At 33.3% G+C, this 17,272-nt stretch overlaps 1 protein-coding gene across 1 annotated transcript; it reads right to left on the bottom strand.

Moving 5' to 3' along the window:
- Positions 1-9,023: 9,023 nt before the first annotated feature.
- LOC131630179 (uncharacterized) lies at positions 9,024-11,790 on the bottom strand. Its single transcript, XM_058900970.1, has 2 exons — positions 9,488-11,790; positions 9,024-9,420 (listed from the first exon to the last, which is right to left on the bottom strand). The coding sequence occupies exons 1-2, from the start codon at positions 11,788-11,790 to the stop codon at positions 9,105-9,107; spliced, it is 2,619 nt and encodes an 872-aa protein (XP_058756953.1). The 3' UTR covers positions 9,024-9,104.
- Between the last annotated feature and the right edge of the window lie 5,482 nt (positions 11,791-17,272).

Genomic DNA, 17,272 nt, shown 5'->3' with positions numbered 1-17,272 from the left:
TGGTGCAAGGTTTGTAGATTTGGTGGACTGGGAAAGAGAAGTTAGGAATGAGTGTGAAGTGCATCAGGCTGAAAACGGTAATTCAGTTGGGATGTTTTTAGGGCGTGGTTGGTACAAATTTTCTAAGGACCGATGTCTATCTGATGGAGACTCTCCGGGGTTCAGCATTAAGGATCGTGTTAGAAAAGAAATACTTGTGACAATGATGATGAATTGAACAAACATGTGGAATTTTGGTCTAAGTTTTTTTGTATCCGTTTTTTGTCTTATCTATGTAATATGACTAATTAATATATAATGGTTATTTCAATTTAAATGATTTGGCATAGATACATTTAGCACAAATGATTTCATGACAAAAGGATCATAAGATAATAGTTATACATGAAGTTAATGTCGCATAAGGTAAAATACTGGTAGTAATAGGTATACTACCGAGTTTACAGAATTATTGACTTAAATTTGTGAAAATCAGACATTGTTAAAAACCTCTTTGTACACAACGTTTATAGTTTTCCCCTTGAACTTTCGTTGTTCATCATGTATTAATATTTTGATTCCCTTTTTTGTTGTTACTCTTGACAATGCAACATAATTTTAGCCGTGAGTAAATACATCTCTTGGTAAGTATAGACCGACGTTATACAATGGCTGTCCTTGGATTTGTTAATGGTCATGGAATAGGAAAGCATAATTGGGAATTGACTTCTATTTAGTTTTAATGGCCATGGTGATTGTGATGGTGACATGCCCATTTGAGGTATGTAAACCAAATTTCCCAAACCTTAACCTCCAATTATTGAATCCTCGAGTACATGGGTCGCCAACTTTGTTATGCATAGCCTTGTGCCGTTACACAAACCTTCAGATTGATCTATGTTCCTCATGAGCATTACGGGTGTTCCGACCTTTAGTTTTAAGTGATGGTTAGACAAACTTGATGTACGGAGGGAACTTAAAAATTCTAGTGTGAGGATATCAACTAGTTTAGGGTCATGATTTTCAGACTTATCCACTGAATTTGCGCTATAATAGTCTTGAATATCTCTTGTATTGTTGATTGAACATATTTAGTAAAAGCATGAAATATATATATATATATATATATATATATATGTTTATGTATGTATGTATATAGATAAGTATATAACGTGTTAGATTATATATTTTCTTAGGATAATCTGGCATTAAGTTAAGTATATGGTCGTTGAGCAGATCAATAATTTCCAGTGTAGAAGCCAGAATTGCACGAATTTTAAGGTAATCATTGGATTCAAAATTCTAGATGAAATCAGGGTAGGTGCTATTCATAATAGCCACAATAGGATCATTGAATTCTATTATCAAAATATCAGGAGATATGTCTATTTCAGCGATGCCGTCATTAGACATGTGTTCTCATAAAGAAACAAATTACTATAATCTTAAATTTAAAAGTCTAATAAACTACTCCCCGTCAAAAACATAAAAGTGTAACAAACTACTACTGTTCTCTCTAATTTAAACTAGTGGGATCCCTGTGTGTTCGCACGGGTATTGGCGTGGTACATACACTTTTGTTTTCAAAATGTAATAAAAATATAAATAAGAAAAACAAAATTATTTTATCAAAGTAGTTTATAAGTTTTAAAATAAAACCAAATTATAATAAGAATGAATAAACAAATTGACAAAATTATTTAACCAATCAAGAAAGTTTATTATTTAAAAAAATATTTATATTTGGAGCATAAATATAGTTTTTCATTTATATAAATATTTGGATCAACCATATTTTCCCATTTGTAAATATTAAACTTATTTTGACATTATTTGTAAAATTACTTATGCAATCATATAGTTTTATAAATATCAACTAATAACATAGTAATTGAAAATATTATTTTAATTGTATGATTAAATATTAGTGTCATATTTGGATCAAAAGACAATTTGTTCTCATTTACAAAAAAAAATTAAGATTCACTGATTAATTTAAAAACAAAATTTTTCATTAATAAGATTAAAAATAAAAATAAAATTCGTCATTAATTTAAAAATAAATTTTTCATTAAAAATAAATTAAGATCAAAATATACTGCTGTTATGCGCATTTCTTTCTAAAATATAATACGAATTTTACAACTATAAAATAACTCGTGGATTTGCACGAATTCTGGTCATATAAATATTCACTACAAGAAAACAGCAATTTAGCGTCGGCCTAAAGCCGTCGCTAATTGACCAAAAACCGAAGCTACAGACACTTAGCGTCGGCCTAGCGTCGGTGTCGGGGCTGTCATTCTAAACCCCGAAGCAAAGGTAGCGATGGGCCGACGCTACCACTAGTGTCGGCTTTAAGCCACGCTAAGTGGGACACTAAACATGCTCCAGAGGTCTACGGTTACACCATTAGCGTCGGTTTTATGCAACGCTACGGTGTGCCACGTGGTCGTTCATGATTAGCTCCCCTTTTTGATATTGTATTTCATCGTTAGCGTCGGTTATGGGCGTCGCTACATTAAGCAACGTGTCCATTTGCTATTGGCTGCCTCCCAGATGGGGAAAAAATTGCTTTATTGTTAGCGTCGGTTTTAGCCGACGCTATTTTTTTTTTTGGTTCCCAGCTATTCTTTTTTTTATTACGCTATTTTTTTCTCTTTTGGGTCTGACCAATTTTTGGTGACACCTATATTTTATAATTTTTGATTACACCTATAAATTATTAAATATGATACAATACTATTAATAAATATATTTTAATCGTTTTGAAATAAAAACAATAAATTGCAATATACGATACAATGCTAATAAATCTTCATAGTGATACATTACTTATAATCTAACACATAAGGTTACCAAAATAACACAATCCTATCAGTGGCCACAAAATAACATAAGGTTACCAAAATAACACAATCCTATCAGTTGCCACAAAATAACATAATCCTAATACATAAGGTTACCAAAATAATACAGTCATAACACATGTCAATGTGTACCAAAATAAGTTTACTTATAAGTCAAACTAGACATAAGGTTAATCATAACACATCCTCCCGCAACATCTTCCTCATCCTACTCGTTTTGATCATGATCATCAGCAACATCATCTTCCTCATCCTCCTGCAACATTTAATTAGTAAAAATTAGGACCATTTTTGTTACTCTCAATAAGCAATACATCATCAACCTTAACCTGTATTTTAAAGAACTCCCGAGTATACAAACAAAAATCTAAATCTAACAAGAGAATACCCCAACAAACAGAATAACAAACCAAAACAAAAAGAAGGCAAGTAAACACGTCGAAGCAGCTAAACTCAACCACTTACGATCCAGATTAAAGCTCTTACCGCCTAAACCACTAGCAATAGATAATAATCCACCAAAAGAATAACAAAAACCAGAAATCATAATCTACCTCAAAATCAAGGCGAACACTCAACAGACTATTGTTTATTAAAGATCCTAATGTTCTAAAGTCAGACATATAATGTCAGTGAGTTTATCCCTTATTTGCTTAGAAACATTTTCCAGGCCAAAAAATTATTTGTCTCCTCCACCTATTTCGTAGTTTGCATAACACCATTAAAGATAACATTATTACAAGTTCTCTAAAATTTTGAGCATGGAGTTATTTTGGTGGAACTGACATTGAAAACAGGGGATACACTAATTATTAAACGGTAACCGCGGTAGCTAGACAGTGTTTGTCAAGTAAAATTTAACTTTAAATAAAATCTACTTCTTAGTAACCAGCAATATATCTTATGATTTTCATTTTTCAATACCAGTTCTAGTGCTTAAACATAATTGGGGCTCATTTGGTGATGAAGGCATGATAAGGAAAGATAGTATACAGAGTTGGATAGAATGAAATTTCATATGAGCCTAATAAGATGTTATCATATCTAATCTAACGATAACGAGATGACCCTTTCAATCAAGAAGGAGATAGGGGTTTTCACATAATGACAGAAGTAAATGCAGCAATATAGCTATGTATGCAGCAAATATGAGTAGTGCATAATTTATTCAGATCAAGCTTATTAAAAAGAAGTCAAAGAAGTTGTAAAAGTACCGAGTAGTTATAATGAGCATGTTCACTCGAAGGAGCACTAGAAGAACCCGGCTGACGAGACTGAAACATTTCAAACATTTTCCTAAGATCTTCAAATTGCTTTGCCAATTCATCTGTCCGCGCATTAGCTCGTGCAGCTTCCGCTTCAGCTCTTGCAGCCTCTTCACGTGCAGCGGCAGCTTCAGCTCTGGCAGCCTCAATGGCTTCGTTATCTGCTTCTCTATTGGGGTTTGTAACAGACACTTGTGTCAAAAAGCTCACTCCATCTCTTACGTTGTGCGCCAATTGTGCAACTCCATAACACCGACCCCGTGTTTTACCTCCGGCAACGTCTTTCCACATTTGTATCCTTGTTGATCCATCCACATCAATACCAGTTTGTGTGGCTTGTGTAAGACTACTCACATATGTTTCCTATACAACATAAGATTAATATGTCAAAGAATGAATACATCATAATCAGAAATGCAAAAAACAGAGCATGGCGTAAATAAGGAAGGTAAACAGAGCATATGCAAAAAACAGAGCATAGCGTAAACAGAGCATATGTTTCCACATTTTAGTGCTGCTGCTATCTACAGCACTGAAGACTTAATAAGGAAGGTAAATTTTGTTGTGCTGCTGCTATCTATATCAATTTCAATATATCAATTTCAATATAGCAACTTCTCAACAAATAACATTTTAATGTGCTGCTGCTATCCACATTTCAATATATCAATTTCTCAACAAATAACAACTATACTAAGCAAATTCTGTTTCCTAATTCGGAGTCATAAGGAAGGTAAATTCTCAGCACCGGAAAACGCGAACGCCGGCGCGTTGAACGGAACTAAACAAAGGGAAACAATTATGTTTCCTATTAAAAGATATACTACTTGGTTTGAACACTCTAGCAAGGAACAATTTTGAAGCCTTAATGAGCTTACATGTGTTGTCGCCGCACGCTCGTCAACCCACTCCCCATTCTTCTTTTTATGGGTGGCAATGAAGAGCTCATCCGGATGTGCGGGTCGCTTGAGTTTTTTAGCCTATAATTAAAGACAATATATATAGTCATGTATATTAGATATAATTATACTAACGCATTTTAATTACAAATATAATACATACCAATTCAAGTGCAACATCATGGTGAGCTTTACGGCCAGACGTATGGACTGCCCCACCTCTACTTGATGATCGATTAGTCTTATTTTGTTTGGAGACATCTTTGAAATCTTTTGTCTGCCACTTCTCAAGAAGAAACTTCCATGTATCTTCACCCATCCAAGGCGGCTTGCATGCTTTCTCTTTAGCCTTTTGCAATATATCGCGTAGTCGTGCAGCACATCTTTGATGAAACAAGTATTCCATTTTAGCATCATCGCAACGGTCCCAGCTTACAAGCGACTGACAAAATATACAAATAATAAATTAAACTCAAATATACATTATAATCAAACTAGTAAGGAAGAATTTACATTTCTTACTTTAAACATGTTGAACCATTCCTTTCTCTCTTTGTCTCTTTTCTCGCGTTTAAGCTCACTATAATTAAAAAAAGTACCCCGGTAAAGCTTTTCTATAACTTTTCTACACATTTCGGCAACAAGATCTCCTGGACTTAACCTACAAATTAAAATAACCAATCAAATAGAAGGTAACATATATCATAAACATAGCATATACTATATTTTACATGTGTTTGTTTAAGGTGGCGAATCCAAGAGATAATAAAGTTATTAAAAGGGAACTCAATGATCATATTGTTTCTGGAGATGTTCCAAATCAAAGCACTGCAGTTGAACTTGAACCAAATATCAACATGTCTACTTCTACTAATTCTTCATCTGGTTATGGTACTAGTTCTTCTCTCAAAAGTAACAAACGAAGGCAGGGTGTTTTTTTGCCACAAACCATCTCAAATAGAGAAGCATACGGGTCTGGCTCTTACGAAACCTAACAGACACTTGATATGATTTATTACACGTGTATTGAACTATGTATTTATTTTTAGGAAATTACATGGATGCCAAACTGAGTTCCAGCGAAATTACATGTATTTATTTTGGTTTGTCAGTTTCAAAACCAGAATGTGATTGCACTTTAAACCAGAATGTTTTGGCTTAGGTAATTGTTCATCCACTTTAAAGCATCATGCTTAGTGTGAATGCCAAATGTTGGATTGAAATGGTATAATCAAATTGTTTTCATGCTACTGCAGTTCGTATTAGATGAAGTTATCCTAAAGTTTAGATAATGTGAACAAATTTTAAAGTTCTGTTCCGCAAATTCACTTCACTATATTAGACGAATAATATTGAACAGTATCGGTGTTACCCGGAGTTTTTATTCACAAATTTTAAAGTTCATCTAATACGAACTGCAGTAGCATGAAAACAATTTGATTATACCATTTCAATCCAACATTTGGCAAGTTCTGTTCCGCAAGTTCTGTTCCGCAAGTTCTGTTCCTAACATTTTAATTGATTTTTTCACAAATAATATTGAACTATTGCTGCAGTTTCAATATTACCCGGAGTTTGACAGAAAAGCTATTGTGAAATACATTTCTTATTGAGCTTACTGTCCTTGATACTCCTTCTGTTCAAAATTTAACAACCAAGTGAGTGATCTACAAAATGTGTGGTGTACATATGCACTCTTATTGAGCTTACTGTCCTTGATAGAGATATCAAAAGGAGATTTCATGTGATCTCTCATCTCATGGACCCCATCATTTAACAACCACTTCTCAACAAAATAGATTCCAAGAAAATCTTGAGACTATAAATACACTACCCTCCTTCACAACTATCAAAACTCATTCACATACTCAACTATCAAAACAGACACATTGTCATGATATATGAACAGTATCGGTGTTAAGTTGCCCCAAATTAATCACTCCTACCATAGGATGTTTGATTATTTTTTATGTGGTGATTAGACTGAAACTTAACAATTTCTAAATATTAGAAACAATTAATATAAACACAAACTACACACTTATGTAATGGTCAACAAAGGTAATTTATTTAAAGTGTGCTTACGCAGTATCTTCCACAATATAGATCTTTGGTCTTTGCCCATCAACTTGTTCTTCTTGTTCCTCATTAGAAAGTGCTTGGTCCCCCTCTTCTTGAATGCCCTCTTCTGTGGAGTGACGGGGAGGACTTTGTAAAACACGATGAGTATATCCCGGGGTAGGAATGAATCTGAATTCCTCAGAAGTCGGGATTGATGGTTGAGGCTGATCAGTAGGTGGCGGTGTTGGGTTTGTCTGAATTGGTGGTGGTGTTGGGTTTGTCTGATTCGTTGAAGTAGGATGGGAAGGAGAGGGTGTTGGGGTTGACTGAATTGGTGGTGGTGGTGGGTTTGTCTGAGTCTTTGAAGTAGGGTCGGAAGGAGACGGTGTTGGGGTTTTCAAGGTCTTTGATGGAGGCTGCCAAGGTGGTGGTGTTGGATTTGTCTGAATCGGTGGTGGTATTTTAGTTGTCTGAATCGGTGGTGGATGTTTTCTCTGAGTAGGTGGTGGTGGTGGTGGGTTCTTTGAACCAGGTTTCATATGGACCATGCGAGAATTCTTTATAGCAATACTTCCAGGTGGAATTTGTCGTTGACGGCATAACCTGTCAACAGAACTTTTGTACACAAGTAACATTATGAATAACATTAGCAAAAATGCACCAAAAAATATTAAATAGAAAAGAAACCAACTAGTGAAAAGATTAAGCCATCTTACTTAGTCGTGCTCGATGGTGCTTTTCTCTTTCCGTTTTGTCCAGTCATTTGAATAGAAGCTAACTATAAAGCTGCCAACAATAAAATATTATATATAACATTTTCACATATCACATCATAAGTATACACTTAGTATATCAGATCATTAGTATATCATAACATTTTCGCAATAGGAACCACAATTAAACAAGTCCTATAATTAAATTAAATGTAGTAAATAGAATTGCGACAGCATGATCCACAATTAAACAAGTCCTACAATTAAACAAAATTTAGTAAATGGAATTGCGGCATCAAGTCCTACAATTAAACAAAATTTAATACAAAGAAACCAATACATGAAAAGATTATGAACTACTTATCTCTCTTAAAATGTCCTTTCAAATCTCTACTAACCAACAAAATAAAAATATAGAAACACAAGATAAAAGGTTCTCTTAATCTTGAGTCATTGGGTCAGTTGTCATTGTTATCTCGACCTCGTCGTCAATTAACCCCCCATCGGCTAAACCACGTATTTGTTCAACTTCTGTAATAGGCACAACTGGTAACATATCTTCGGATTGATACGGTATTTCATCCACGGTGTTGTCTATCTCGACATAACCCCTTGGTTTTGTGGTGATTGCTGAACACCATCCACGCATATTTCTACACGTTTCTGGATAAGGGACATAATACACCTGTTTTGCTTCTTGTGCAAGAATGAATGGGTCATACTGACGATATCGCTTATTCATCTTAATGTCAACAATATTGTACTCAGTAATAACTTTTGTGCCACTATTATTTGTTGGATCAAACCAATCACAATAAAATAGAGCAATCTTGTTGCTAAAGCCAATGTATTCCAATTGAAGGATACGTTGGATGATGCCATAAAAATCGTTTTCTCCTCCATTTGTAAGACCTTTAACATATACCCCACAATTAGTAGTCTTTTTACCATGACTCCATTCTTGAGTGTGAAACTTGTACCCATTAACAAAGTATATGTTCCATGATGTTGCCTTCGGATTAGGACCAAGAGCTAATGCCTTCAGGTGTGGACTAGTTGTTCCATTCCTCTCATCGTTCACCTAAAAAATACATCTAACCTTAGAGATAGTTTATTGTCAACCACATAATATAAATGGTGAGAAATATACTAACATAGTCCTTTAGCCATGAAGGAAATTGCTCGTGTATAAGACCAGAAGCATCATCCTCATTGATAGAATGATATTGCATGAACATTCTGACACCAGCCATTAAATTTATGAGTATATATTTCCAAAATGGTTGACAACAACACAGTTGTATTACAAAAATGTACTTACTCGAGATACGGTTTAACCTCGTCACAATTGATTAGGACGTGCACGTGAGCAGACTTCCATTCCTTATCAATCACCCAATAGTCACGAGATTTTCCACTAGGATGGCCACATTTGCTAAAAATTGAAAGTGTTGGTTGGGAATTCTCATGATCTGGTCGAGGATCATTCCTTAAACTTGTACTTGGAAACAAACTAAAGGTCTTGAAATAGTGAGAGAAAAAATGAGTAGTTTCACGGTGCAAGTAGGCAGTGCATATTGAACCTTCAACCCTAGCTTTATTTTTCACCGAACGCTTGAAGTCTCCCATCAATCTACACATTAAAAGATTAAAAGATGTTTTTTAATTAAAATAATCTACAAAAGTTAAACATCATTTACCTTTCAAATGGATACATCCAACGATATTGCACAGGACCACCAAGGATTGCTTCATTAGGTAGGTGAATCGGGAGATGTTCCATTGAGTCAAAGAAACCTGGAGGAAAAATTCTTTCAAGCTTGCATATGATGATGGTAATGTTCTGTTCCAACCTAACAAGGTCTTCCAACTTCAACGTATTACAACACAAATCTTTGAAAAAACGACTTAACTCAGTTAGCGGCTTCCATATCTCGGGAGGCAAGGAACGAAAAGCAATTGGAAGCAAACACTCCATGAAAACATGACAGTCATGGCTTTTCATCCCCTTCATCCTACCCTTGGTGACATCAGCACACCTAGAAAGATTCGAGGCATAACCATCGGGCATTTTTAGTTCCTTAATCCATCTACATACTAACTTTGCCTCTTCAGATGTCAAAGAAAATTTTGCCTTTGGCTTAGCCATCTTTCCATTAGGTAGAGTAACCATCTCTAAATCCCCGCGTAAACAGTTAAGAGGTAAATCCAATCTCGCTTTCTCATTGTCCTTTGTTTTTGTAGGATCATTCATGACAGTGTAAAACACATTATCAAATACATTTTTCTCTATGTGCATCACATCAAGGTTGTGCCTTAACAAGTTGTCCTTCCAATATGGAAGATCCCAAAATATACTTCTTTTGATCCAATTATGTTTTTTGCCATACCCTGGAAATTTGGAGGCCCAATCACTGTCTGTAACTTTTGGAAAATCACGAACTGCTTCCCAGACATCATGGCCAGTAAACATATATGGTGGTTTTTTTTTCTTAATCGTGTCTTTTGCAAATCTTTTTTTACTTTTTCTAAACGGATGATCCATTGGTAAAAACCTACGATGACAATCAAACCAACAACTTTTTCCACCATATCTTAAGGTGAAAGCATCTGTACTGTCCATGCAATAAGGGCATGCTAATCTACCTTGTGTCCCCCATCCAGACAACATACCATATGCTGGAAAATCATTGATCGTCCACATTAAATGCGCTCTCATTACAAAATTTTGTTGCATAGAGATATCATAAGTCACAATGCCATCTCTCCACAAGCGTTGCAAATCATCTATCAAAGGTTGCAAGTAGACATCTATTTTAGCTTTCGGATTGTACGGTCCAGGTACAAGACAAGTCAAGAACAAGTATGGTTTGGTCATGCACATTTCGGGAGGGAGATTGTAGGGTGTGACTATTATCGGCCAGCATGAATATGGAGTACTAGAGGCTTGAATGTAAGGGGTAAACCCATCCGTACATAAACCCAATCTTACATTTCTTGGGTCACTAGCATAATCGGGATAAACTTCATCGAAGTGTTTCCATGCTTTTCCATCAGATGGGTGACGTAAAATATTTGGATCACTGGGGTTCTCACGATGCCATCTCATTTGAGCTGCAGATTCCTTTGAAGCAAAGAGTCGTTGTAACCTAGGAATGATTGGAAAATAGAACATTCTCTTCACTGCCACATCTTTGTATTGTCCCATTCCACACTTTCGTGGAACATACCTAGCAGCTCCACAAACTCTACATTGAGTTAAAGTTCTATCTTCTTTAAAATATAATAAGCATCCATTCACACAACAATCAATTTTCTCAACCTCTAATCCTAACTTAGACACCAACTTCTTCACTTGGTAATATTTTTCAGGTAAGCATCCTTTAGTTGGACAAACGTCGATTAACATTTGGGAGAAAAAATCCATGGCCTTTTGAGGAACATGCCAAGTAGACATGGCAGCCAACAGCTTAACTGAAATAGATAGTCTGGATTCAGAAGCTCCCTCATAAATCGGTTGGTTTGCAGAGATCAATTCATCATAAAATTGTTGAGCTTTTTCATTTGGTACCTCACCCTCACTAACTATTTCGTTTTCCATATCAACATTCACATTTGGGGCATTAACAGATGGCCTAAAAACATCAGAGATCATTTCATTCATTGCATCAAATTGTTCTTCATCACCTGTATTATCTCGACCAGCATTCCCGCCGCTACTAGAATGACCATCAATGTCCACACTTTGATCCGCTTCTCCATGATCAATCCATGTATAATAGTTGGGCAAAAAACCATATTTGTACAAGTGATGTTTGACCACATTAGGCGTCTTCAAGAGAATGGAGACGCATTTTACACAAGGACACCTTATCCCCCCCTCGTCTAAAAATTGTGGTCGATTCATGGCTTTATTGACAAAATCTTCAACTCCACTAACAAATTCATCTTTCAAACCATACCTATCGGAGTTTACTCTATCATACATCCAACTTCGATCCATTGTCTACATTAAAAACAAACATAAGTTTATCTTTTCCAAAGAGATTTATCTATTTCTTAAAGTACTAAAGATTAAATCCAGGGAACCCTCTTTGCGTCAGAAATGAATACAACACGCAACCAACACAATTTGTACATGAAAGCAATTTAAAAAACTACATACTAAAACATAGTCAAATATCTTATACAAGTTTGTATGGTACAATAGCAAAGAAACGATGACTATCAACCGCAGTAAAGAGAATCGAAACTAAAACATAAGAAATCTAACCGTGACGATGATGAAGTCCTTGTCGATTCAGACGGAAGAAATCGAAACTCCAATTTAGGGATTCTTTTCAAAAACTGCAATTTGTATAAGACAACAAAATTAAAAAAGTCATGTGACTCGTTATAAAAAAAAGCCGTAAAACAGAATTAAAAAAGATTCAACCACCAGTCATAGTGATTTCCAAATCACTAATACAAATATTTTCAACCCAGAGTCTTGGAGATTATAACTAAGAGAGGTGGAGGCATTGTTGTGAAACTCAATATTCGATGATCTTAGCATGGATTGAAAGGTCCTACTTAAAATGCAAAACAGCCCCATAATCTAAGTTCATAAACAAGAGTTCCAAATACTAAAACAAGAATTGTAATAAGTAAAAAATAGTAATCAAATCAAAACAGCCCCATGAGCCAGCATCAGTTCAGCATTAACAAATACAAAGCATGGAGCTTCCAAAACAGCCCCATGAGCCAGCATCAGTTCAGCATTAACAAATAGAAAGCATGGAGCTTCCAAAACAGCCCCAAACAAACATAAATTATCAAGCCATGTCCAGATAAAATTGATACCTCGAACAAGTCATACGCATACCATTCAAGTCATTTTTTCATGCACAATTCAGTTCCAACTTATTAGATAGCAGCCAAGAATTGTATAGGAAAGATAAGACAGAAAAATCACGAAACTGGTACAGAATATACTTCTGTTTGTTAGGATAGGGATGACCTCATCTAAGAGATGTTAGGAGTTCATTTTATTAAACTTGTGTAAACTAGAGAGTGCTTGCAACTGGTACAGAATATACTTCTGTTTGTTTAAGTGGAACAGAACATGATGAGATAGATGGTTTGTGCTTGCAACCACAAATGTTTAGAATAGTAAATGAAAAAGAAAGTCTGATTTTCTTTAATAAAGGAATTAAAACAATAACACTTATAACCACCTTATTTTCCCTCAAAATCAAATACCCCTTCCCATAACATTGAAATACTGGTTAACTGAAAGGTCTCCATAATGCAACTGCCTATAACCAAAGACTTTGAATCACAAGTACATTAAAATACTAATGAATTCTTTTGGACGTACAACTATCCAGTTAGAAATAAAATGAATAACAACTACCCAGACAGATCCTTTTCCACTTATATTTCAAAACACACATCAATAGAATCACTGCTAATGATAGTAAGTAATCAAATCGACATCAGGCACACACAATCAACATCAGTTTTACAAACCTAATTAACAAATAACCTGATGTCTGTACTCTGTAATAGATCAATTGCTAATTAAACGGATGTCTGATTATGTAACAGAGTTATAAATACTCATTCAGTTGAGTATGGTAACAGACTTTATCACTTGAAACTATTCCAAAACAGAAAGTGATTCAATCCAAATATATCTATCATGAGTGTGATTCAAACTTGTCTCTCAGGTTTTTTTCATATAAATATCTTTGTTTCCTCTCAGTTTAAGTCAGTGAAGCAAGTACACATGATAAATACTAAAAAAACATACACAAATCATATACTAATAGCATTTTGTATACTAGTGTTGTTAACATTTTGTATACTAGTGTTGAGTTGCAGCAATAGAATGAACAAGATTTTACTTTGAAACTAAACAAAACAATAAATTGAAGCCTTGAGAAGAATCAAATTGAGACAACTTATTGAAACAACAGATCAAAACCGAACTAATTGAAACAAAGAAGAAATGTAATTACCTGAGAAAAGAGAAAGGTAACGAAGGGTCTGGTGAGCTGATTGGAAGAAACTGAACTCCGGTCACGTCGTTACGGCTCCGATCACATTCAACTGCAATACCATTAAATCATTTTGCGAAAGCGATGAGAAATCGATTTTGAGAAAACGATGAGAAAGCGATGAATATGAAGCGATGAACTGAAACCTGCGTTTGAGTTGAGGATGAACTCTGCGTTGAATCTGAAGCGATTTTGAGGATGAACTCTGAAGCGATTTTGAGGATGAGAAAGCGTTGAATCTGAAGCGATGAATACGAAGGGTCTGGTTTTTGTTTTTCTTAAGTGAACTGAAACCTAAACGAAGAAACTGAAGCAATGAACTGGGTTTTACATTATTTAGTTTTAATTAAAAAAATATTATATAAATTATATTTTAATTCAACTTTAAATTAATGTTATTAATTTAGTTTTTAGTTATAAATTAACTTTTAATTCAAAATTATAAATTTACTTTTAGTTATAATCTATAGTTATACTTTATAAATGTTTTTATAAATTAATTTTATTTTATTAACTTTTAATTATAATTTATAAATTAATTTTTAGTTATAATTTTTAATTTATAATTAAAAATTTTAGTAGTTTTAGTTTTATTTATAATTAATTTTAGTAATTTATAATTTATTAACTTTAGTAGTTTTAGTTTGTTAATTCTTAAATTTTATTTTATAAATGATATTTTAATTTTAATATATATAATTTTTAGTGGTTTTTTAATTTATAGTTAAAAATAATTAAATAGAAAATTATTTAACAAAACGAAACTGGTGGGGGGAACTGAAATTATTTCGCACCAATATTAGCGTCGGCCTGGACCGCCGCTAACTAGAAAATTAAATAATTATTTAAAATAATAAATAAAAGGGAGGCAAACGAAACTGGCTGGTGGGGGGAACTGAAAATTATTTCGCACCAATTAGCGTCGGCCGGGACCGCCGCTAACTAGAAATTAAATAATTATTTTTAAAATAATAAATTAGAGGGAGGCAAACGAAACTGGTGGAGGGAACTGAAATTATTTCGCACGCTGTAGCGTCGGCCCGGACCGTCGCTAACTAAAAAATGAAATAATTATATACAATAATAAATAAAAGGGAGGCAAATGAAAATTGTGGGGGGAAATGAAATTTTTTTCCCACCAAAGTAGTGTCGGCCAAGACCGACGCTACCATTGAGCTGATGGAATAAAATATAAACAAGTTGTTTTTCTTAGTAGCGACGGCTATGTACAACGTTAGTGCAACGCAAGTAGCGTCGGAGTCGTGGCCGACGCTAAATAATTGCTGCTAAATTGTGATTTTCTTGTAGTGATTATTTTTGTTCTGTCATTATTTTTGTTATTTATAATTATGAATAATTAGAAAATAAATAAAAAATAAACGTCTTAATTAAAAATATTAATATTATAATTTTTGCATAATTAAATTATACAAAAATATAAATTAAATTAATAATTAAATAGACTATTTTTTTTATAAACAGTTAAGTTGACTATTTAACATTTTAAATAATCAAGATGATTATTTAAATTGTATGAAATTATAAATTTATTTATTATTATTGATTTAAGTTTCTTTTAAAAAATAAGACCCATTATAATTAAAAAAAAAAATCAAGCTAAAAAAGGACAATCACAAGTATTTATAATTTTGATGGAAGAGAAAAATACTAGTTTAAAATAGGTATAGATTTCCCAATAAAGATTTACAATATTCATCTTATGATGTTTGAACTATTCAATGTGATATTTGCACTATTTAATGTTGAATCAGGTAAATTGATTTTGAAAGGTTTTACTATAACCATAGCAATAATATCAATAATAATTATAATAATTATAATAATAATAATAAAAGACATGAAATTAAAATAAATAATAAAACATTTTTCTTAAAAAAATATAAACTGGCATCTCATTGTATTCTTCCTCTCTAAACACTTCTTATACATAGATCTACAACCTAAAAAACAAAAACAAAATGACAAAGATGTTAAAAAGATGGGAGAAGACACATATGTATAGATCTACAACCTAAAAAGAACAAACTTTAAACCATTGATGATGAACTTTGAAGAGGAAAAAATTGAATCCGATGCTATTTTAGAATAATAATCGTCGGCCGCCGGGAACCAACACCGAGGAAGAATCCATAACTGAAAGTAGAGGTTTTTAGTATCAAAATGAAGAAAAAAATAAACAAAATGAAGATGAAGAACATAACATATCGTTTGAACATAACTACATGTCAAAACGAAATCCATTAGAGTCGAAATCAGAACAAAAATAAAAAAACAGAATAACAAAACATAGCGAATTTGTGATATGAAAATTAAACAAAGCGAATTTTTGACATCAAATCAAAGAACAACAACCATCAATGGTGAAGCCATAAATATCATAAAGCCTGGACAAAAATTTAAAGACCGCAGATTCATTGTATGTAATATATAAATAGTCATTAATCAAAATAAAATAAACTCGTTATTTTGTCAATAAAAGTATAGTTTAAAACAAAAGAGATGAAACACAACCTTACAATAGCGTGTTAAATAAAATTATGAGGCAAATGTCTTTTCGGGTATGTTTGGATTGATGGAATATGATGGAATGGAGCGGAATGGAATGAAATAAGTTTATATTCCATCGTTTGGATTGATTAAAACGGATGGAATTGAGTGGTATTGGATGAAATGGATCTCATTCTATTCCATCACTTTCCACCATTTTTTGTACCCTCCGATTTGGGCGGAATGAAAAAATTACTCTATTCGATCGTGAAGTTCCCAAACAATGGAAAGACTTATTTATTCCATTCCGCTCCGTTCCGCTCTATTTTATCTCGTTCCGTTCTTTTTATTGTATCCAAACATAGCCTTCAAGACTTTTTTGCGGTGAGTTCGAATAATATCAATATTATCAAGTGATTAAATATGTCCTGCTCAGTGTAACATACCATCAAGCAATCAAGGATAATATCACTTCATTTACTAAAGTGGTATGCCAAGGATAATGTAATATGTCGTTATTTGATTATTATAATCATTGTACAAACAACCAACGTGATCTATCAAGCCTTGAGATACATGTTTTTAATCTTTATATCTGCTTTTAGTGAAAACTTCAAAACCAAAGTGATCGGTCCTCTCAGATATCTTAAAGAGAAACAATAAAATGCATCATTGATCTCACTGTATTTTAACCAGGATGGATCCTTACTTTTTTGAGACTCGAGACTAATTATAACATCATGATATTTTGTATACAATAAAAATATTTTCGTAATAAAATTTTACTAATTTAGTTTTTTTTAATCAACAATATATCTTATAGATATAAATAAATTTTAACTATTTATTGTTATTGTTATATTTTAGTTATTTATTTTATAAATAATTCCCTTGAAAAATTAGTAATATTATAATTATATAATTATTTGTGTACGT

This window comes from Vicia villosa, unplaced genomic scaffold (genome assembly GCF_029867415.1).
Source record: "Vicia villosa cultivar HV-30 ecotype Madison, WI unplaced genomic scaffold, Vvil1.0 ctg.000655F_1_1, whole genome shotgun sequence".
NCBI classification, from domain to species: domain Eukaryota; kingdom Viridiplantae; phylum Streptophyta; class Magnoliopsida; order Fabales; family Fabaceae; genus Vicia; species Vicia villosa.
This window is presented reverse-complemented; position numbering and strand designations above follow the sequence as displayed.